At 37.2% G+C, this 25,045-nt stretch overlaps 1 protein-coding gene across 3 annotated transcripts in view; it reads right to left on the bottom strand.

Moving 5' to 3' along the window:
- Positions 1–25,045, bottom strand: part of MAN1A2 (mannosidase alpha class 1A member 2) — a 175,202-nt gene that overhangs the window by 17,386 nt on the left and 132,771 nt on the right. For all 3 annotated transcript variants that reach the window (XM_045478809.1, XM_045478811.1, XM_045478812.1), the window contains exons 9-12: positions 24,249–24,364; positions 20,828–21,047; positions 15,122–15,294; positions 11,213–11,328 (exon numbers count right to left, since the gene is read on the bottom strand). In XM_045478809.1, coding sequence (XP_045334765.1) covers positions 11,213–11,328; positions 15,122–15,294; positions 20,828–21,047; positions 24,249–24,364 — 625 coding nt within the window. The remainder of the gene's footprint in view (positions 1–11,212; positions 11,329–15,121; positions 15,295–20,827; positions 21,048–24,248; positions 24,365–25,045) is intronic.

Below are 25,045 nucleotides of genomic sequence, written 5' to 3'. Positions count from 1 at the left end.
ATAATGATATCAACTCACATCTGTTAAAATGGCTGTCATCAAAAAAACAAGAGAGATGTTGCGTGCTATTGGTGGGAATGTAAACTGGTGCAGCTGTTATGGAAAACACTATGGAGATTCCTCAAAAAATTAAAAATAAAAATGCCTTATGATCCAGTAATCCCACTTTTGGGTATGTATCCACAGGAAATGGAAACAGTGTATCAAAGAAATATCCACATTCCCATGTTTATTGCACCGTTAAGCTTCACAATAGCCAGGATATGGAAATAACCTATGTGTCTACCAACTAATGAATGGATAAAGAAGACATGGTATGTATAAAACACACACACATACACACACACATACACACACACAGAAATACTATTCAGCCCTAAGAGAGATGATTTCCTGCCATTTGCAACATGGATGGACCTTGAGGGAACTTTGCTAAGTGAGATAAGTCAGACAAGAAAAGACAAAGATTGTACGATATCCGTAAGTGGAATCTTCAAAGGCCATACTTGTGTAGAAACTTCTAGTTGGAAGGTGAGTTCTGGGGATCTAATGTAGAGGATTAGATTACAGTCAACAATGCTGTATTATATACCTGAAAGTGGCTGAGAGAGATCTTAAACGTTCTCACAAAAGAGAAATGGTTAAGTACGTGACATGATGGAGGCATTAGCTAACACTACGGGTGGTAATCATATTACAATTAAGATAGATGTATTAGATAATCACTCTGTACACCTTACATTTACACAACACTGTATGTCAATTAGATCTCAATAAGGCTGGAAAAACAAACTACGACCTAAGAGCATCAGAGTACAGATGCAAATAGCCAACTTTGTTCTTACGTAACACATATTTATTGAGTATCTCTTACACTGCGTACTGGGTGCTAGGAAGGTGACAGTAGTTAAAAGGAAAAGTTCCTGCAGTTATGAAGCTTACATTCTACTTACTGGTAGAGACAGATAAAAAAACAAACGCATGTATCAGGTGGGAATAGTGCTGAAAAAATAAAGGAAAGATGAGAGAATGGAAAGTACAGATGATATATATACACAGGGCCTATTTTTATGGACAGGCACTCAAAAAACACAGCAGTTGGAAGTCAAGGGGAGTGTGAACACAATTTGTGAGTCCCCTGATGTCAAGACTGTTCTCTATACATTCACTGCTGTATCTCTGGCACATAAAACAGCAAAGGCACACATGAGGCATCAAGTATTTGTTGGATGAATTATTTCATACACTACAGTGTGTCATCTCTATATTCTGATCACCATTTACTTAGTAGATAAGGACACATCAAGAGTAAAGAGGTAGAATTAAGAACCCCAGGAAATAATAGTTTAAAAGGGTGAGCAAATTCTGAAACCTTTATCCCTATTAATTTCCTAAGAACTTCCAACTGTTTGGACTTTTTATCTGTGTTCTTAACCTATAGAAAAAAAAAATCAAGTGACTTATTCTCTTGAGTTTATTTTGAATCACTTAAAAATTCAAAATAATTTAAGACTGACTTCTAAAAAGCCTACTCATTCAAAGCTTACTTTACGTATCAAGTACTATCTGAGTATTTTGTTACTTCTCAGAATATTCTCAATTCTAATGTTTCTTACCAGTTAATTTTGTAAAATACTTTTTTCCCTGAACTTTCAGAGCTTTCCATCTGTGAGAAGTTTTGTGAAGAGTTAGCTCTCTAGACTTAACTCTGTTTAACTAAAATGATCATAACTCAAATGCACATGCCCCTTGACCCAGCCATTCTACTGTAAGGAATATAAATGACTATTTATAGTCATACAGGGAGCAGAGTTATATACAAAAGGATACTCACTGAAACGTTTATAACAGCAAAAAACTAGATCGAACTTCTATATCTAACAATAGAGTACTGATTAAGCAAATGACATACTCCTCAGTGGATTTATGTGTCCATATGGAAACCTTTTCTAGATAAAGAGTAAGATGAAAATTGCAAGTCTCAGAACAGCAGGTATACGTGATTGCATCTGTGGGCAGGGGAGGGGGGAAAAGGCTATTAAAAGGATACACATTATAAATATATATTTTTACATGTTTGCTTATACCCTGAAAACCTCTAAAAGGATACCTCAAGAACTGTTGAATAATAGTTATCTTTGGGAAGTGAGACTGGATGTGGAATCCAGAGAAATTTTTCTTCTCTGTTTTTTTTGTTTAATTCATTTTGCCATATCCACATTTTATTTTTATGATTAAAAAAAAGCTATATTAAAAACAATCCATTTGGCCTTGATTTTTGAGGAACTGCACAATATAGAGGAAAAAGATGTTTACACAACTAATTTTAAATATTACAAGAGCTAAGCTGTTCATTCTGTATCATTCAACAAACATTTGTTGAGTGTATACTGTAACCCAAATGTGAAACTAAATTCTAGGGCATTAATATTTCCTGTAGACTATTAGGACAAGGAAGTATCGTGAGTATACTTAAGGATCGATTAATTCTGCCTTAGTGTTGGAGAGAACTCACGGACAGTGATATCTAAGCTACACCTTGAAAACCTAGTTAAGAGTTTGTTAGGGATAAAAAAAGGAATGAGGAATCGCATGCAGAGAAGGACATGTAAGTGAAAATGCATAGTAAGCAGGTATAGACCTGCTAAGTGGTTCAGCAGGAGACGTGACCGAAAAGGTACATGCAGCACTTAATCTCAATTATTCAATATAGGAGCAAAGAAGGTGGACAATGTGGAGGCAAGAGGCATCTTTTTCATCCCTCTTTCTCACCTGGTGGAGTATACCTGCAGGACAGTTCAAAAAGCAGGACTACTGGAGCAAAATTAATGTGAACTTAGTATTTCAATAAGTTCTTTCCCAATGATCTTTACCCCCCACGTCAAACAACACTCTCACCCCTCCTGTATGACTAGATCCTTATATCCCTGCCCACACCAGAATATAAATTTTTAAAATCTGAAGTAATCTGATAGTAAAACATAATATTTGATTATTAATTTACGTCATTTCTCTATGAGTGGGTCAAACATTTAGTTTTCATGTGTTTACAGTATTGTCCAACTTTATTTTCAGTGAACTGCCTTTACTTATTTTAGCTTAGCCTTTGTTCCTTAATTTCAAATTTCAGTTATTCTACTATCAAATGAATTACAAATATGTTTTCCCAGCATGCCACCTTTTACTTTAGTGTTCTTTTTTTTTCCCCTTGCGGATGTTTTCCATTTTCAAGTGGCTGAAGTGTTTTATCTTTTCCTTCTATGATTTCTGGGGTTTGTGCCATGCGTCCTCACCCCCAGAGTTGGGAACAAACATTTCCGACTTTTTTCATGATTTTATTTCATTTTTTATATTTAAAGCATGTTCTATGTAAGATCATTTTTTGGTATTTAGCAGGGATCCAGCGAACTAGCCATGACTCTTTCCTAATGAACAGTTTTCCTAGTATCCTCTAGTAACTAATCTAACTTTTCTTCAATGATCTGGATGGATTTTCTACAAAGATGAAATTCCCACACACAAGAGGGCTTATTTCTGAACTCTGTTTTGTTCCACTGCTCCATTTACTCTTGTACCACTACTAACCTCTTGGTTTTTATAGCTTTATTAACAGTTTTTAAATGATCCTCTATGTATAAATATTGCATACTATATGATATAAAGTAGCTTATAATTTCTTTTATTGTCTGGAAGGGCTTGTCCCCTGCAGTGACTGTGTACTTTGTCAAACACAGCTAAGCTGGAACTACATTTGTCAGAACCACTTTCTCTGTATGCTCGTGGGTTAGAGCTGGCTACAGAAGACAGACCCTGCACGTGAGCCGGAGGCCGAAGTATGGCGGCACCCACCAAGCGTCAGAGGAGTCTAGTGTTGCCATGTGCTGTTAACACGATGCACTTGCCGGTCACTGCCTGGCTCACCTTGCAGGGTGGGGAGGCTGCCAGACCTTCAACACCTGCCACTCCTGTTGGAGCTCCTCAGTCATTTTTACAGTTCTGAAGCCAGGCATATATAGTCCCATGGCAAAGGGTGCCAGCTTCTTCTGCAAATTAGCTGCTTATCAAAGTCGGAGGCCATGAGACACAAATAAGGGATCATTTGTCCTTGTGAGTTCCAGTCTGCCCTTGTTCTCCTTTGCTTCGCATCTAGCTTCTTTCCCCAACTATTAGCACAACCATCCTGCAATGACTTTCCACCTGCTACCGTGTATTTTGTGCCAGATATAATTCTAAGTGCTTCACTATATTAATTTCCATAACAACCCTTTCAGGTGATACTATTATTAATTTTCTTTTTACATATGATAAACCTGAGGCAGAAAATTCAGTAACTTGTCCACATAGTTACTACGGGGAAGAGTTGGGATAAGACAGACAAATATGTACTGGTAGAGATGTTTGTATGATCTGATGAATTTGGTATATATAGAGAAGACATTAAATCTGTGAGTGTCACAAAGCTAGAAGAGCTAATACATTAAATGAAAAATGCAACAGTTCAAAAAATTTCAACAAATCAGAATATGTTAAATCTAACAAAGTAAAATTTAATAAGGATAAAGATAAAGTGAAATAAAATTAATTACATCAAATAGAAGAAAGTAATTATCTTAGTTCATGTTAAAAAAAAAAAACACAAAAAACCAGACTGGGGCGCCTGGGTGGCTTAGTCAGTTAAGCATCCCAACTTCAGCTCAGGTCATAATCTTGGTACACGGGTTTTGAGCTCCGCGTAGGGCTCTGCGCTGATAGTGGGAGACTGCTTCAGATTTTCTGTCTCCCGCTCTCTCTGCCCCTCCCCCGCCTGCACTCTGTCTTTCTCAAAAATAAACATTAAAAAAAAAAAAAAAAGACCAATAGCAAAATTTCAAGCTATACTGACAGGGTTACTAGAAAATAGAAGAGTATTATCTTGCATTGATGTGAGTATAATGACCAAAGTAGGGACTGGTAACCTGAACTGGTTTAACCACATCTTAAATGCAGTGTTCAGTCCAGAAAACCATGGACTCATGTCCACAGAAGGCAAGCAGACCAGTGCCATAGAAAGAAATAGTACACAAACCTGCAATCTTTAGCCTGGCAAATATGCAGCAGACTGTATACTTCCAAAGGGCAAAACATGTATCACTGAATGGAGCTCACAGTGAAGCAGATTTTAACTCAATGTAAGAAAGAGTTTTCTAATAAGAAAGGCTTTTGAATGGTGGCATGGGTTGGCCTTCTGAGGCAATGAGCTGCCCATCAACCGAAAAGATTAACAGAAGACTTTATGACACAATACTCTGTATGTTGTAAAGATACTTTTAGCACTGGGAATGTGTGTAGGAGGAAGAAATGGATTGTGGTGGTTTCTGTTGGAATGAATGACCTCTAAATTTTCTTGCAGCTCAAAAAATTCCTTTTGATTCTAGGCACAAAAACAGCAATTAAATTTGAGGCAGGAAAATATGGTTGTAGTTGAATTTACTTAAAAGACTGTGGTTTTTTTCTGATTACAAAAGTAAAAACAATGTTTTGATGTGGAAATACATATGAAGACATTTATCTACATGTTTTATCTATACATGTGTATATATATACATGTATATATTTATATGTGTATATGTGCAGGTAATAGCCTACTAATTATACCATGAGGCGTCTCTATTACTGGATCCATAATATCCACTATGGATGTGCCATAATTTATTTAACCATCCAACTGTTACTAAACATATAATAACTCTTTATTTTTATAAATGCACTAAACACCCTTGTACATAAATTTTTTTCTATAGCTTTGACTAAGATTCTTGACCTATTCTTACATAGTTTTCCAGAATTTTGCTATTATATTCAAAGTTTGAATTTTAAGAGATAGGAAGGGGGAAAAAGCACATAAGGAGGATTCACAGGAAGCCACACAAAACATAACTTCTGCCCCCAGAGATTTTCCCACCGAAGGCAGACACACTGTGGTGGCAAGCTTGGCCTTTACAGTGTTTCTCTTTCAATAACAAACTTTTAAGAGGACCATGGTTCCAATAACCTGTGATTTCTTGCAGCCTTTAATGCCTAATATATAGGAACGCAGAAGAACAGATGGGAATGCGTCTTCAGCAAGTACGCTTATCAGACCTTCGAATCAAGACCCAACAGCACTGTGCTGAGATCCGATGAAAGCCAAACGAGACCTAGGTTAACAGATGTAGATACTGAGGTACAGATATGTCTCTTGGAATTGTTGTTAACTTAAGGGGCCCTGGATCACCTGCTACGTCGATAAAAACCAATGAAAAAAACAGTCCTCAGAGCAAACAAACCCATTATCAAAGACTCTTTCTTGCAAGTATGGCACAGTGGTATTACCTCCTATTTCTGTATAACAGTCCAGACTCCAAACAAACGCTTCAAGTTTAGCAATTCCTCCTGAGCTGAAAGCTAGTCAAGGCTGGCTTTTCCTTTCTTCCATAATCCTTCCCCTCACCTAAAGAGCAGACTGCCTTGTATTACTAATAATATGCCACCATTTTCAAGAGCCTAAATCTCCTCTTAAAATATGCAGATATAAATATTCTACAAATTCAATCTTGAGAAAATCCCTCCAGGGCCTTCTGTCCCATTCAATCTAGACTGATAAACCTCTTGATCTTTCTTTCATTTGTTCCCTAATTCCATGTCTTCTTTTTTGGTTTCTACTCAGCGTTGATGGCACATATCCTCCAAGACATTAACTGAGAAAGTAGGTTTGTGAGACCCTGCATGACTAGAAACTTCGAATTCTAAGTTGGAATTTTCTCTCAGAATTTTGAATCAACTGCTCCACTGCTTCTAGCTTTCACTGTTGTTCTTGAGAAGTCTGAAGCCCCGCCTGATGTCAGATCATTTTTCTCGGACTTTTATTCCCCCTCTCTTTGGAAGCTGCTGGATCTTTCCTTTACCCGCAAGTGTTCTGAATATGGCCTTGTGCCTTGGTGCGGGTCTGTTTTCATCCGCTGTGCTGGAATCTTGATGGCTGCTTTCAATCTGGAAACGTCCTTCAGTTCTGGGATATTTTCTTGAATTACTCTGTTGTATTCATATTTTGTTTTTTAAACAAACTTTAAACACTTGAAGTATAACATACAGACATAAACATGCACATATCTTACATACTTATTTTGACAAATATTTCTAAGTCAATACTGCCCATTAACATTTAAAAGTGAAGCCCCAAATGCTGACTAGACACCGTAGGCATGTTGGCATTTCCTGGTGGTTGCACCACTCGGGGATGGGGGAGGAAATGGCCATTTTGCTGAGGGAGCCTCACGTAGCAGTGCCTCTGGATTTTCTTCTTGCAGGCAAATCCATTTCCCCGGAAAGGAGCCCTCCAATCTCCCATCTACTACCTTCAGCTGGGCCTGCCATCCCGGCAGCCCACAGCCTCCGTGATTTGACCTCTTCGGACAAGACATCTCTAGTTTCATTCGTGGTAGAGATGAGATGAGGCAGGGGGGGACTGGGGTCTAGCTACTCATTCTATAAAATTACTTAAAAATTCTACAGTTTTCAATCCTACCATGTCAAGTCCTGCGTTGTTCCAAAGTTCTAAAGCACTCACCAGTTTGCTTCCAGTTAACTTCTCCTGATGCAGGTACTTAGCTTTCTCTGTTTTCCATCTTCTAAAAATTTGCTGACATCTCTTGTCTCTGTTGATTTCTTTCTCATTCTTTTTGTCCTTGAACATTGCACCTGCTTAGCCCTCTATAGTCATTTTAATGGCTTTCATGAGAGAGTGGAGGATAAATCAAGTGTTCACTCTGCCAAGCTAACCTGGAACGCCTCCTTTGTTACATGTAGCCATCTTCAAACATCAGATATATGCTTTCTTTTCTCTTCATCCTCAAAAGCTTCCTGCACTTGTATTTTGAGCTCCAGATCTATATTTGCAAATGCCTCTTGGGAACATATGTCAAAAGTAACTCATTATCTTTTCTGAAAATCTACTTCTTCTTGCAACTTGGTGTCATAATCCTTACAGTTACCCACACTGAAAACTGAAATGTTATCTCCTACTCTTCCTTCTTTCTGGATCTCCCTATATCTAGTAAGATACTAGCACTTGTCAATTACACCCTCTAGAGCACCTGAATCTCATCCTTCATATGTCACTGTCTGCCTTACAGCTATTCCCCGGATACTAAGTCATCCTACTCTACCCATTTTGCCTTCAAGTCTGGCTTAAATGCCACCACTTCCATGAAGTCTTCCTTTCTGCTTTCTAGGTTAAGTAAACACTTCCTCCTCTGGAGGACTGCTCACTTTATTAACATTTCTCTTGTACACTTAACTATATTTAACATTTTTTGCAAACCTGCATGTGTTTTATTTCCTCTGTTAGAATGTTAGAGTTTTAAGGAAAGAGGCCTCGAAGGAATCTATCCCTGACCTTGCTCATTACATAGTTTTTATCATGCCATCAGTATGTATGCTATAGAAATAAACATATTGGCAACTACTGAGGCAAACAAAAGAAACAGAGGACACAGCATTTTACCTTCTGGAGAAAAATGTGTAGCTATAGCTGTAGGACAATAATATGTAAAAGGTAAAACAGCCCTCAACTAGGTCAAGAACACATGCTATTACATTTAACTCTGCTGCTCCCAAGCCAATCAGTTGCCATCTCTGGTAGCCAAAACACACGGATTACTGCCCTTTAATGAATGGACAATAAATATGAACCGCTTGATAGAATATACAATCTTCAGTCAACAGCTACTCAGCTTCTGATAAAAGCCTGTTTAAATTAATTGGTATTTGAGAAAAATCTATGAAGTCATACTAATCTTCATTCCTCTATAGAGTTTCAAGCTCTATCTTAATAGTAAGAAAAATATAAACCTACAACTACATTAGTCTTCACAGAAATGTCTTGATTCAAATGCATTCTACATTATGCAATCAGTTTTTATAAAGAATAAGTCACATTAAGAGTTTTGCATCTTCTATAAAACGTCACTGTTTGAAGATATCTGCCATTATGTACTAGGATGAGCCCTATAAAACTGCCAGTATTTCACTGTTGTTGACTTTTAAAAAGGGCATTTTTATGTGGTTCATCTAATAGTTCAGTACTTACTAACAAGCTATGAAATTAGGTCATCTTATAATTTAGCAGTAAGAAAAAATTGGTCTCATTTGTCAAAGTCATATGTTCTCCCAACTCACAAAGATGAAAATGACACTGAGCAAGATGCTTCCTTTTTGCTACCAGGAGGCTCAGTGCTGATGTAGTACTCAACTGTGATAATTCTGTAGCCTAGATTTTGTTATAATTATCTGAATGATTCTTCTTGTCTCACCCTTTTCACTTTTATTGATTCAAAAACGTATTATGTGTTTTTGTGAAAGTGAGTATTGTGGCAATTATATATATATGTATATATGTATATAAATGTACATACATATATACATATATATATATGCAAATTATATATACATAACTGGTTACCTAGAGTGCTGTGTTGAGAAGGATTCTTCCTGAACTTGGCAGTGGAAAGTACCAAGGTCAGCTGGTAATATTCCATATACGTAACTGGAAGGGGAAAGGCAGCATGCCACATATTTGCAACTCCATCTCATGTCCTAATGGGGACACTGAAGAGGAATCTGAGAATTAATTATGAAAGCCAATCTGCAAGAAGTGAGATCTGAACTCAATTTAGAAATAAGAGAGGGGCATTAATTGATAGAAATGGTAAAGGCATTCCCATCAGAGCCAATAAAACATGAAACAGACAATAAAATGAAAGGCAGTATATACATGTGTGTGTGTATGTGTATGGATACACAAACAGTCACTGTGCCATCCTTACAATTTCCTGGTCTAAAAAAAAAAAATAAGAGATCTTAGATAATTTGGGTCAAAGTCCACCGTTTATGGCTATGAAAACTGAAAGCAAAGAAACTTTATTCTGACACACTCTCCCAGCTTACAGCAAGTATGTAACTAAAGCTGCTGTGGTTTTGCCTTCTCACCCAGTGCTCTACCTCACACGGTCCCAGTCTAACCACGCAGGGTGAGCCCAACAAGGAAGGACCAGAGGCCGGGGGCTGACTACTGAGCAGATGTTCTAAACCATCAGCAGCAGTAAGGGTTTGGGTTAGGATCAGTCACAGATAGGGAAAGGAGGGGACAAAATAAAGAAACAATGTAACACGAATCGTAAAGAGTTAACGATATATTAGAGAAAAAAGAAATAAGTTTATAAATGTACATGAAGAAAAGGTGGGAAAATACAAGTGCTAGGGACACTAAAGGAAAAACCAGAATAAGATGGCCATTTGAGATCAGAAACTTAGTCTGCGATAGGTACATTTCGATTGTAATGTCCCAACACATACGCCAGAAGTAGACTAGAATGCAGACTCCAGGAGGGTAGGGATTTTTGTCCTTTTTGTCTGCTGATACATCCACAATTAGCCTGAACAATGCCTGGAAATAAACTTTTTTTTTTTTTTTTTTTTTTGAACAAATGAAGTTTGTTTCTGAGGCACTCAGGTACAGACACACAGGAAATAGAAATATGAAATTTACGAGAGGGTATCAAAAGAGATTTACTTGGGAGATCCGCAGGGAAGTGGACACATGTAAGGTGTCAGTTTCTGGAGCTCTGCCTGGAGTTCTGAGTACAAGCCCAAACAACAGTGGTCTTTCTTTTCCATTGTTCCTTTTATGTGTATCTTTACAGGAACCCTTACAGAGAGGAGGGATGACTGTGGTCATATACCCTCTAGTACCATCACAACTCCGTTATTATTCCTAACGGACTTCGTTAGTGTGAACAGTGGGTTCAGGTGCAGTCCCAGGGCCAGCAGGACCAGGGTCAGCAGGGAGTTTGCCAGAAACGCAAATTCTCAGGTCCTGCGCTAGGTCCACCACAGGAGAAACTGTGCGGTTGCGGCCTCGTTACTGATGCTTTCAGGAGTCTTCCAGGTGATTCTAACGCATCCCACAGAGCCGAGAACAAAGCAAAGGTACTCAACTCTCAGTGGACAAAATACCTACCTCATAGTTTAAGTCATTCTTCTGGAGATGCAGCTAACAATTTAAGACCCGATTACAGAAAAAGATATTTGTAATAGAATCTGGTGTCACAGGCCACCAGTCGTAACTCCTCAAGCAGAGACCACGCAGCGACACCTGCCTACAGCAAAAACAGAGTATTTAAAGGCATCCACTTACTTCAACGTCTCAGCGAGAAAGAAACTCTGCTGCACATCGTCGTGGGTAGGAGTAGACGAGTACACGTCCTTCACCCCGGAAAACCCGCCGCTCACTCGGCAATACTTCTCAATAGCCTGTGAGAGAGACCAGACAGAAGAATCAATTCCACACAATTTCACGTCTTGGGGACAAATTAAGGAACCCCAGTCAAAAGTTCACAAAGATCTATCTGAGGATTTGACAGGTTAAGAATAAAACTTATTACTAAATGGGAATATTCTCACACTGGAAAAATTAACGGAGGGATCTGTTTCCTGTGGAACTTTTCCCCCTCCAAAACTCTTCAATCTTTTAAAAGCATCTTCTATTTTCCTAACTGAAGAAAGCCAAGTTTGGGCTATTCACACTGAATTAGAGACCTGTCTGGCATAATAAAACCTCATTAATTCTAACAAATCAAGGACGGTCAGTCTGAATTAAAATTTTCAAAGGGAATTTTTTCACTTCTAAGGATAAACCACCCAAAACAAGCTTAAAGAAAAGTATTACCTAAGAGCTCTGCTCTCCATAGTAATAAGCAAGGAGGTAATATTTACTGCAAACATACTACGTGACAGATGCTACATTACAATCCTAGCAGTTAGACATTACAGGTGGTACCAACTGGCAGGAAGCAGCCATCCACATACTCACTACAACAAGAATTACCATGTTAAGAGCCAACCATTAGGATGTATTTGCTCCAAGTCAAGGCTCTTCTAAGAGCTTCACATGTATCATTGAAATCTCCCAACAACCCATGAGGTTGTCTTAGGAGGCTCCACTTTTCCCACAGGAAAACTAAGGCAAAGGGTGAGTTGCTCTACATTATTGCTAACTACTGCGCTCTGCTGTCCAACTCGGAGCTAAAACTCTTAATTTATATCTCTTCTTGCAGCTTTTGAACGTGCCTAAATAAAATATACTCAATCCAATGGAATCCATTCAAAACCCTGTTTTTTTAAAGTTTGAGAGAGAGAACCCATTCAAAACCCTGTTTTCTTAAAAAGTTTCTTTATTTTGAGACAGCAAGAGAGCACCCACAAGGGGGGGGGGTGCAGAGAGAGAGGGAGAGAGAGAATCCAAGCAGGCTCTGTGCTGTCACAAGGCTCGATCTTAGGAACCGTGAGATCATGACCTGAGCTGAAATCAAGAGTCAGACGCTTAACTGACTGAGCCACCCAGGTGCCCCTCCACACCCTATCTTTAATTCAGAGCAACCAAATATCCTGCTTATGCAGGTGTATATCATACTCTAAAATTAAGCCATTCATGAGAAGTTGAATTACACATGGTTCTTTTCTTTTTCTACCTAACCCTGAGATACTGTCTAATGAAGGTATAGTTATTTAATCATTACTGCCATGGCTTTTTGTTCCTAGTCTTGCTACTTTTCTTATTCTTCTGGTCTCTCTCCTTTCTAATGAGAAGCTAATTAACACTGAAAGTTTTTATTTAATCAAGCTGTTCGTTTTTATATAATTCCATTTTAATTACAGCTGGGTTTTAAAAGTCTTCTTACCAAACAGTTTGGGGCTTTTTTCTATCTAAATATTTTAAATGTATTTTGAATTCAAGAGTTTTTAAATGCCACATTCTGCGCAATGATCATGTGTCTTTACCACCAGAAAACTATCAGAGCAGTTTAAGGATACTGAGAAAGTAGCAGGGAGGCATGACTAATCTTTAAGCCATTTAGAGTCATTTCTTGGAGGCAAGTTTTCATGCAAATATATTCAAGTTTGGAAGTTTGAAGACGTGACTGGAATAGCTAAGACTATAGAAGACATACGAGATACCATTCTTCAGTCTCAGCCTGTCTTCCCTTTACCTTCTTCATACCCAACAGGGAGGTCAGTGATAGGGAAGAAAGCAACTTCTATTTAAGAGGTGACTCGTCCTCTTTTGTCTTTGCCCCCCTTTTCTGCATCATGGCATACTTCTGAACCTTGAATTTAGAGTATAATTATTTCAGTTCTTGTTCTCTATATTTGGAGTTTGTGTGTCTATCTCGACTGTAAAAACAACATTCTAACTCCTGTCATTCGAAAGACTTAGGTTAAAGCCTGAGCTCGTGAAACCTCTTTTTAATAGACAGAGTAGGGCCATACTTTAAGAAGGTGCACAGGAAAAAAGAACCTTAAGGATAGATTATCCTATAGTGTTTCTCACTGAGTGGACAGGTTTCTGCCTCCACCCCCCACTCTGCTGCCCCACGTGATTCAGATAAATCTTTCTTATTCCTCTGAATAAGAATCATTAAATATTAGGAGACATTCAAGTCAGACATCGCAGGGTTGCTTTACCTATTTCTCGCATATACAATATTGCTTAATGTACATGAGCATTAGTAAGCCACTGCTATCCACACAAGTGTGTGTGTCCTATTCTCGAACCACTGTGACAACAGTTGGTTATCTTCCCAACTGTGGCAGGACTCTGTAAAGAGAATTTCACCAGCAGTTATGATCCTGTCTGGAATTCTGGAAGTAAGAGGCCAGTGAAAAGCAGCATCAACAAATGCAGCATCCCTTCCCGTTCAATGTAACCACCTGTCTCCGCTAATGTTCTTTTTGTTAAACTCCACAAAGACTATCCAGGTCTGAATGACAAATGACACAGAAGTGCCCTCACTGTAGTGCAAGTCTTTATCACACTGCTCCTAGATCACTGGCAGCGGTCTCCCAAATCCAGCAATTTGCAGCTTATAATCAGAGCCTTTGTTCGGTCACTCCCCACTAAATAGCCTTTAGCGGCTCCTTTCTCTTTAAAAAACGTTTAGTAATCCTAGAATGGACTCTTCCAGTTAGTTGGTCTTGGTGGGCAAGACGTGGTGAGGAAAAAGATCTGACAGGCTGTTTAGACAGGCAAAGGACTTTCTATCTCCAACTCCTGTATGAGAAACACTTATGTAGTAACTGGGAGAGGTGTCTGGTTGTGAGTGCGTGTGTGTGTGTGTGTGTGTGTGTGTGTGTGTGTGTGTGTTATTCCTGAACCACTGGGTAAAGGACACATCCCTTGATCTGGCATGTAAGACCATCTACATAACGGCTCCAAACGGCTTCACTCCCTCTGGTGGCCACTGTGAAACCTTCTTTTTACATAAACTGGTCTACGTTCTGCCGGAAAACCTATCTTGCCCATTCTTACTTGAGCAAGTTACTGACACTACTTATCTCACCTACAATGTCAACTAGGCTGCACATTCATCATAATTAGTGCTATTTATCACAATTAGCATATCTCAGACAATAAATGCTCCCTCACTCCTGGGAATAAGCTATACTTTCATGAGAAGACTAATATTTTTCTTCCTCCCCAGGTACTGACAGCCACCTTGTTCTCTGAAAGGCTAGTCTTTTAGGAATAAACTGCTTGCTTCCTTTACTTAATAACCATTAAAATTTTCTCATAAATAGATAAGTAAATAAAGTCTTTCAACCTAGAAAAATTTTAACAATTCACTGATTCTTCATTTGGTGGTTACTAAGAAATTACCTGGAACACAAGCGAATACAGGGTAATCTACCCAGGTAATTGTAAGTCTGGGCAATTTTACGATTTTTTTTCTCCCCCTAGGGTTAAGCATTAATTGTCAAGTATAGAAACTGTATAATCATACTGAAACTCACAATGCCTTTTAAATGACACTTTATAGTTATTCAAGAAGAAGAATGAGTGCACACCCATAGGAAAATAGTTTTATTCAAGAACTAAATCGGATTTTCCTTCTATTGCTTAAGAAACTTAGAAATCGAGTCACAGAGTTTTTCCATCACATAATTGGCAGGAGCACTATGGTTACCGAACATGAGGCAACACGGATGGCACGATGGGAAAGCTTGATTTAGCGCTCACGCACATAAAATGAAATATTGGCTTATTTACCAGTGCTGCTTCCCAGCCCCACTGCCTGTATCTTGGATCGTGAGTGAATCGCCATAGGTACCAATAGGTTTCAATTACTTCTGGACGGAGGATGTAATACTTTTCAGCCTGCCGGACGGCCACAGCCTCTACCGCACCATCAAACTTGAACGACTCAGGACCCAGCTTTAATGCTGTAACGTGACCAAAGAAACAAATGAGCACAATAAGCCACTTGTGTTTGTTCACTAGAGCTTCTTTCTCCCCCCAAAACATGGGGTATAATATAAAGTTAGTTCCATTTTGTTTTATTTTTATTCTTGCTGTTTTGCAAAACCAGTGACTTTAAAAGATCTACATTTAGTTTTCTTGTAATAGACTTACAAATATTCCTACTATCCTGACACGAAATATTTCTCATACATAACGTTCATCAACATACTGCTGAATCTAACTATACTGACAAGTCTAGTAATCCTCTGGAAACAAATGCAAAGCTAGATGTAAGCACATTACATAATCTGTTTTGTTCCAAAATAAAATGACAGATAATTGTGTTGTACAGAACTATTTTTTTAAAAGTCAGGACAATTTTAAAGTCCTTTTAATATAACACACATATATAGGAAAACACTGTAGAGCTCAGATCTTGAATTAGATTTAGATGTAAGTTATATACTCTTCAAGCATACCATAGTATACAAAATGCAATATATTTTAAAACTTAAACCAGTTTTAAAAATAAACTCTTTTATCCTATAGCCTCTGTAAATATAGCAAGAAAGAGATTCAAATCGCCAATCACCAAGAATTTTACCTGTGGTGCTCATTTACCAGTTTGAATAAAATAGCGCCATTACACATATATTTCAACGCTACATACTATTCTGTGAATGATACGATTTCCACTCAGGCTAGAATATAGAACTACATGAAAGTCTTTTTAATCACCTCTTTCTAATCACGCCTAGCACCCTAACTTTGGCCAATATAAAGTCATCTTCCATTGGGATGCTGGAGTCACACACAATTACCACTCTCAGCGGTCATTCTTTCCGTTTATTGGTGGCAAACAGTTTCAAGGTCTCTAATCTTTCAAAAAATGCTGGAAATTTTTATATTTTCTCAGAAAAGAAAAGGTAAAATAAGAATGATAATGCTGGTAGACCATAAACAGAATCATGCCATAGTTGCTGTCATGACATGTGTTGCTGTGGCCAAATTTCAGCCTTACAAGGGAGACAACGTAAGCTCTAAATAATCACATACAATTGTGAAAAACAGTCTTTCTCACCATCTACCATTCCCAAGAGAAAACACAAAACCAAAAAACATTGTACCAATGGTAGATAATTCTACTGAAAGCAAAACATGTGATCCAGAAAAATGTATTGCTAAGTCTTAGAGAACTAAAGTAGAACTCAAGCACAGGACCTTCAACCTGAAGGTCATGAATTCTATCTCTGGTGGGCTCTGAAAGAAGAAGACATTGTGTTGTGTTGTGTTGTGCTGAGAAGCCTCTGAAATTGTATGCAAAACTCTGTGTGCACATAAAGGTTTGACCAGCTTCTCAATGGGATCTGAGATTAGGATTAACCAACAAATCCTCAGTATTTTTTGTTAGAGAACTTCTAGCCAGCTCATTGACAAGGTCAGCATATGATCAAATATGATTTGGCATTTTAATAAATGCTTTTAAAATGACTATAAAAGTCTAACATCCTAATGATGCCAATCTAATACAAGTACAGGAAGTCATTTGATCTGAATTTCTTATGTCTTTCCCTTCTCAAAGACTGAGTGGTAAGAACTGATTATATGGAATTTTTAAATGTTAATCTTAAGGCTAACTTTAAATTAGATAACTTCTGTAATGATAATATTGCCTGAATTTGAAGTAGAAATCGGCTGCATGGAACTAATATTTTTAACTTCTCACTAAAAATTATGTCTCACTTATTGGTCATTCATAAATTCACAAATAAAGCACACCAGAGAGAGAACATATCTGTTTTGTGAGGAGCTGGCAAATAAAAATGTACAAGCCCAAATTATACACACATTACATCCATTACTCTGGTCAAATCGCTGGTTTTCATGTTTCTAAGGCATCATTTCTTAGTGCTGTTTTAAGAACGTAAAAAATAATTTCCTAACAATCTATCTTGCATTTAATCTCTATTTTCTACCTTTAATTTCCCACTTACACTTGATACTTCATTTCCAACAAGTAAAAACTGAGTTGAAACCATAAATAATTTAGTGCTGGGATACAAAAAGAATTCTAAGAGGATGCAAAAATCATCTAACGTAGGCAAAGGAAAGAGATATGCACAAATAAAAAAAATTAAAGTAAAACGTCAAATATGACAAAGGTCAACAGTAAGACACTAAAAAGTACATTTAGAGAAGGCATAGATTAGTCTGCAAGTCATAAGATTCTTCCAGATATGTAGAATCTGTAGAGATCTCAGGAAAAATAAGCATACTCAGGTCAACAAAATAAATACAAGAAAAAATAAAAAAGCATAATAAGGAATATTCTGGGACAGGTAATTTGACTACAGTTTGAGTAAGTTAATAATAAGGGAAGAACCTAAACTATTTCCCTCCTATTAACTTCCAAGGAAAAAAATAGTTGAAGAAACTCTTAAAGTATGTCTAAAACTCATGTCCAATGGATCTCTTTTCCATTGGATACGTTAAATGTATCTAAATATTAAAATTTCCCCCAGATGTGATAGTACGTGGTCTAGGGAAGATCTTACCCAACTTTCATACGAAGTAAATTAAATAAAAGTCATTTTATTGATGTTCAGTAGTTTTTTTTTTTTAAATCTAGAAACCTAGAAAAAGAAAGAATAGTACTACGTTTTGGAAGTCTACCATCTTGTTTGGCACCAATTCTGCATTATACCTCAGAATAAGCTAAAACAATGTTGTCTGAAACTAAGCTAAGTTACTGCTCAGTTTCACGAACAGACTGAGAAATGTTTCCTACAAACCCAGCTAAATTATTAAGCTGCAGGCCATGCTCATCAATAAGGCAGAATATATAAAGATTACCAAACTTTGAATTAACATTAATTCTAATTCCAACAACAAATGAAAGTGAAATTCCAAAGTAATTATTGTGTGAATTTAGCTGAAATAACTGCTAAGAAGTGAACAGGTATTTTTAAACAAGGTGGCCAAAAATACAGCACAGCTATACCAAAACACATAAGATATAATAACCAAGTGGGAAGGAAGCAACACTAGAATCTTGCCTTTTAATTCGAGGATCTAAACTGAGATTAAAGATGAGTAAAAACAGGGGCGCCTGGGTGGCGCAGTCGGTTAAGCGTCCGACTTCAGCCAGGTCACGATCTCGCGGTCCGCGAGTTCGAGCCCCGCGTCAGGCTCTGGGCTGATGGCTCAGAGCCTGGAGCCTGCTTCCGATTCTGTCTCCCTCTCTCTCTGCCCCTCCCCCGTTCATGCACTGTCTCTCTCTGTCCCAAAAAATAAATAAACGTTGAAAAAAAAAAAAAAAAAGATGAGTAAAAACAGTGAAAGATTTGAAAATACAGGACACAAATCAAAGAGTAACCTTTTTGGGCATACCATGGCAAAGAGGGCCACAGGTTCATTGACTTGCAGGGTGAGAATGACAATCAGAACAAGTATGACAGCAACAACAATAGACTGGATGGTTTAAAATTTCATTTATACTCACAACAGCATTCTGAGGAAGACAGGATAGGTATTGTTATCCCATTGTTTTGCAGATGGAGCACCTGAGACTTAGGCAGGTTAAATGACTTGCCTAAGGTTCATAGATAATAAATAGTGGAACATGGGATTTTTGAATCCTAGGCCACATTTTCTTTCTAAAATATCACAGTATTTCATATCAGCATCAGCAATGTCATTACAAAATGTGAAAGTCAGGGAATCCTCTCATAACTCTGGTATTCTATGGATTTCTCAAAGGCAAGGGACAGGTCTTATTCACAATTCCACCTGTAAGCATCTAGCATAATGCTTGGCACATAATAGGTGCTCCATGTTTAATGGAGTGAATGATTAATTACACTAACTACAGCATATCACAATCACATTTTTAATACGTCTGTATGAAATCCTACTGTTTTATATCTATTAGTGGATTTGTGGCCAAGACCTGCATAATAAGTCTTATTATCATGGGTCCTAGTACATACACTAAATAGCCATAGTGGTCCTCAATGTTTTACTAATTTTAGCTGCATTTTAAATATATATTTGATACTCTATATTATTAACATAATATAATTTAGCTTCTATTTATAACTTAGATCACTGACTTTCTACATACTACATACCAACACTAAACCACCCTAAAATAACTTCTACTTCAATGTCCTTTTGACTTAGTTGTAGTTTGTCAAGAAATGGAATCCCTGCCTTACTTAGTGAGAGAACTGAAGGGTCAATTTCACCATAAGTTCAATTCCTCATTATATAAAAACAACCTGAACTAACCTGAACTAAAATGAACTAGGATAAATTTTAAGCCAGTCACACCTGTGTCATGGTACCTGATGGCACAGCAACCCTAAGATGGAAATTCAGTTATTTAATAAAAGCAACAATTCAATTTCTGAAATCACAAATAGAAATTACTAGTGTTTACTTTTTCTGGGAACTCATTGTCCATTATTTCATATAGAAACACATTTTTAAAACCAGAAAAAAATCTTGGAAGGTCTACTTCAGTATTTCTCAGTCCTTTTTCAGGATTTTTAAAAACCTAATTATGGGGCGCCTGGGTGGCTCAGTCTGTTAAACGTCGGACTTTGGCTCAGGTCACAATCTCATGGTTTGTGAGTTTGAGCCCCTTAGCGGGATCTGTGGTGACAGCTCAGAGCCTGGAGCCTACTTTGGAATCTGTGTCTCCTTCTCTCTCTGCCCCTCTCCTGCTCATGTTCTCTTTTTTTAATAAAAAAATAAATAAAAAACCTAATTGTCTTCTCTCTCTGTGCAATTTTAATAATAAATATACACTGTTTATCTATGACTGTATATAAATGACTGTATCTATGACTGTATACAAAAAAAGAAAAAAAGATTTTTTTCACCCCCAAGAACCAATTTTTTTCACCACTGAAAACCAACTCATTTTCCAGGTAAGGACACTGAAGCCCCAAAATATTACATATGTGCCTAAAGCAATACAGAGGATCTTTTTAGTTAAACACACAATCAACTCTAAAATTACTGGTAAACTAAGAGACTACTAGATACCTAGATAATAACTATACATTCAAATAACTACTATTATCTTTTGGTCACTCTTATTTTCACAAGAGTATAGACAAGCCAGTAATCTAAATCAGGTTTTGTGTTCTTTTAAGTAACTAGTCCTACAGAAGCTGAAATGAATGGCTAAAATGGATTCTTACTATACTAAATAATGTAATCCCATACCTCCCCAAATGTCATTTGTCATCCCCGCCTCTTGTCACTAAAACAATTTCTTCAAAATCTTTATTAACAAAGTTAGTAGTAGAATTCAGAATTGAAAAAAATGATTCAGGAATACATTTCCAGAATGAAAAATTCAAGGTCTTAAGAAAATGATTTACTGTGTTAGAATAACCTATTTTAAAGTGAAAACTGCCCATATATTTTCCTTCTAATTTCTGGACATATTTTTAACTTAGAGGTTATTTTAGTCTAAGTAGTTAGTGCTATTAATACTCTTACCAGTTCTGTCATATGACTCATGACATGTACGTGCAATTTCTGCCCCTAGCTCTAAATAATGACCAGCTTTATCCATCCTGGAACCATCTGCTCCTAGTGCAAACATTCCCCCAGCAAAACAGGCCAAATGCCCCATCTTCTTTTCTAAGTGCCCATTTTTCCACTCTCCAATAAAGGTGAGACCTCCTCGGGACTTCTTAATAAGATGTTTCTCTATAGCCTACGAGAAAGAGAAGACAGTTAAAATTTTAGAAGCAAAGTGTTAGTGTTACTACATCCTTCTACTTATCATAAAACCTTGGTAATAGGATATTCTACAAACTGGTAACTTTCCCAAGCCGGAAGAGTTAATTTATAGTAAGTAAGTTTTGGAGAGTAAACAAGTTGCATATAATCTTGAACAAATACCCCATCACTACTACGACAAAGACAAGGTGGAAGAGGGAAGACTGGCCTAAAGACTACCTTTCAACACACCACCTGTATTATAGGTTTTTTTCTTCTTGAGCTAAATGGAATTCATAATAATCAATTGAGATCATGAATAGAAATAAATTAATATAGTTATATATCAAGTTTAACCCAAAAGACTCTACCAACTTATTTTCTATTTCATACAATAAAACTGAAGATGAAGAATATCTAAGTTAGTCTAAAAATAGGATTTTGACAGTTAAAATGGTTTCTCCTTTTCCATATAACTATACCTCTTGTCAAAGTACTTTAAGAAGGTACTAGTAGATGAGGCATCTTATAAGTTATAAAGCTTACAAAACTAGTTAAAGGTTCAAACTTAACTCCATAGCCCCTTACTTTGCCAACTTAGGCACTTATTTTGGGTGTTGTGCCATGGCTATGAGAGACCAAGTGACAAACACAGTCCATCCTACTGGAATGTCAATTTTACTCACAAGATGTAGGGATGGCAAGAAAAATATTTTGTATTAAACTTGAATGTAACATAAAATAGAGTCCAACAATCACATTTAACTTTAAAAATGGGATTTTTGGGGCACCTAGGTAGTTCAGTCGGTTGGGTGCCTGACTTGAGCTCAGGTCATGATCTCATGATTCGTGGGTTCAAGCCCTGCGTTGGGCTTTGTGCTCACAGCACAGAGCCTGGAATCTGCTCCAGATTTTGTGTGTGTGTGTGTGTCTCTCTCTGCCCCTCCCCTGCTCGTTCCCTGTCTGGTCTCTCTCTCAAAAATAAGTAAACATTAAAAAAATGAGATTTCTAAGAGCTTTGTTCCTTTGGACTATGTTCTCAGACTTTGCTAAATGGGGCTATAAATTAATTTTCTACCTTTAGTGATACTTCTAGGGAAAAGTATAACTTCATAAATTCAGTTCTCTTTGGTGAAAAGGTAAAAAGTATTACATCTGATTAGAAAATATACTTTCCTGACAATAAAGAGGAATAAAAGAATTAACCCACATGTTTGTAGATTGTTCTCTGACAAGTTCAATAACAGCTTTGGAAAAATCTATTGTGTATTCTTTATAATGATGAGGTTTGTTTCAGAACTATAAGGAGTATGCCTTATTCGTCATGTTATACTTCACAAGGCCTGGTAAGTGTAGCTTACAGTCAATAAATGCTTGATTTACAAGTTTTTGTTGTTCTTTTAACCACAGTACACTGAGGCACAAAAGAAAAGGTTAGTTTTTCGAGTGCAAGGACAATGTTTTTTTATCTTTGTGAGCCTCGTGGCATCTAGCACGTTTTCTACATGTAAGGCACCAATAAATGCCTCCTCAAGAAACATTTGTTGACTGCCCACAATGGAAAGAACACTATATGCCAAGTATTAGTTTAACTCCTCTGAGTTAAACAACTACAGGAAATTAGTTCCTTAAAAAGTAAGGATATAAAAAGGATAAGATTTTTGCTTTACTTTAAAAACAAAACAACTGTAACTCTGAATAGTGTTAATATATATGAAATATATATACAATCAACAAAGCCTAAATGTGTCTCTTTGAAAATCACAAACAGCTTTGATCCAAAAAAAAAAAAAAAAAGGAGAAAAAACAGAACTCAAGAATATCAGGAATAAGGGGAGAGAAGGACGGGCAAAATGGGTGAAGAAGAGTCAGATATAGGCTTCCAGTCATGGAATGAGTAAGTCACAGGGATAAAAGGAGCGATAAAAGTCAATGGTGAGCATAAAAGGGATAAAAGTCAATGGTGAGCATAGCATTATGTACCGACTTGTCAAATCACTGTTTTATACCTGAAAATTAATGACACATAATGTGTCGACAATACTTCATTAAAAATAAATGAGTAACAAATTAAAAGAAATGTTTATATGTAACTTTAAAAACTGATTAAAATCACTAAAGGGCTATGGGGTTATAGTGGATCAGAAAGCAAATAACTTAAGTGGTTAACACACTTCTCTATCTCACAGTGTTTGCTTGGTAATATCGCATACAAGTGCTTCCAAGACTGAAACCTGTTCCAATTTTAAGCTGTCACAACACTGTGGTAAAAGGTTACATAAATATGAAACAGTCAAGTGGGTAAAAGCACAGGCCCTGGAGCCAGACTGTTCAGTTCCAGGCTCCATCACATACTAGATATGTGACCGTCAGCAATTATTCAACCTCTTTGTGCCGTAAGGTCCTCATGTGTAAAATGATGGTAAAGATTATTTGCTTTCATATACATAAAAGGGGTTACAACAGCACCTGGCATGTGGAAAGTACTAGATAAGTGTTTTGCCCTTGCTATTTATACATAAGGCTTTCCATGTGTAGGTTCAATGTCATTTGAAAGAAGAAATGTTTATGGAAATGTATATGTGACGTCAGAAGTTTTTTCAGTCTGTGTAGATAATAACTAAATGTAATTAAGTTTCCATACATAAATATGTTACACTAAATTCTTCAACAATTTCTTTAATGAATCATGGGAATCTACTCCCGAAACCAAGAGCACACTGTATACGCTGTATGTTAACTTGACAATAAATTATATTTAAAAATTTGTTTAATGTTTATTCATTAATGTTTAATGTTTATTCATTCATTTTTGAGAGACAGAGACAGAGCCTGAGCAGGGGAGGGGGAGGGGGGAGGGTACACAGAGTCTGAAGCAGGCTCCAGGCTCTGAACTGACAGCACAGAGCCCAAAGCGGGGCTCGAACCCACAGACTGTGAGATCATGACCTGAACCGAAGTCGGATGCTCAACCGACTGAGCCACCCAGGCGCCCCAACAATTAAATTATATTTAGAAGAAGAAAAAAGTAATAAAATTCCCCCAAAAATGAAAACTATGTAAGATTTTTATATTAAAATTCTAAAACTCTATAGGGAGGGCATATAATAAAACGCATGTAAGGTGTTCACTGGTCACTATGAAACACAGCATATATTCAGAATGTTAAGCAGGTAACTGTTGTGACAAGAATTACCTCAATAGCATCATCATACATTTTCCTTGCCTCATGGTCTGTTTTATCTGACATCAACCATGCTTTCAGTAAGTATTCATAAAAACTGTCTCCCAGCCCGCCAACTGATGTATGATCTGTAACGAAAGGAAAAGAGAAGGGTGAAGGTGGAGGAAAGAGAAGACAGAAGGCAATTCAATAATCTTTCTCAATTATAATGACTATTACTGGTCAGTCATTTAAAATTATACTGACAGCCTTACTTCCAGCCTACTTCAAATTTAGTTGAGCAAAAGTATACTCTCATCACTCTCCTCTACGTGGGTACCCAATTTTCCAGAAGTCTCTTCCTGCTGGATGAGGTATTTCACATATTTAGGAGTCTTTTTCTTCAGCCATGTAGTTTGTACATTGTCACACAACCAAGCTTTTCCAGAACTGAAAACAATTTTCTTTCATATGATAAGGACTTAAACTATACAAGCTAGAAGATTAAATATGAGATATACCTAAATCTGATGTTAACCAAAAAGAGCCCATTTTTTCCATAGGGTGGTTAATGATGATTTCTATTCTATAGACAGCAGATTAAAATAAGTCCAAGAATTCCTTGGTAATAATGCCCTGCACTTTTAATCCTATCCAAGGCAACATCATAACTCCCAAGACAACCGTACTCTTTTATCCCTGACTTTTGACAAGCCCTGCCCTACATTCTTGAGCTTTGTTTAAAAACACATATCCTCCCTGCATGAAAAGAAAAACAGCACACTTTTGCAAGCTGTCAATCATTCATGGAGTACCAGCACTGGTTTTCT

This window comes from Leopardus geoffroyi, chromosome C1 (genome assembly GCF_018350155.1).
Source record: "Leopardus geoffroyi isolate Oge1 chromosome C1, O.geoffroyi_Oge1_pat1.0, whole genome shotgun sequence".
Classification (NCBI taxonomy): Eukaryota; Metazoa; Chordata; class Mammalia; order Carnivora; family Felidae; genus Leopardus; species Leopardus geoffroyi.
This window is presented reverse-complemented; position numbering and strand designations above follow the sequence as displayed.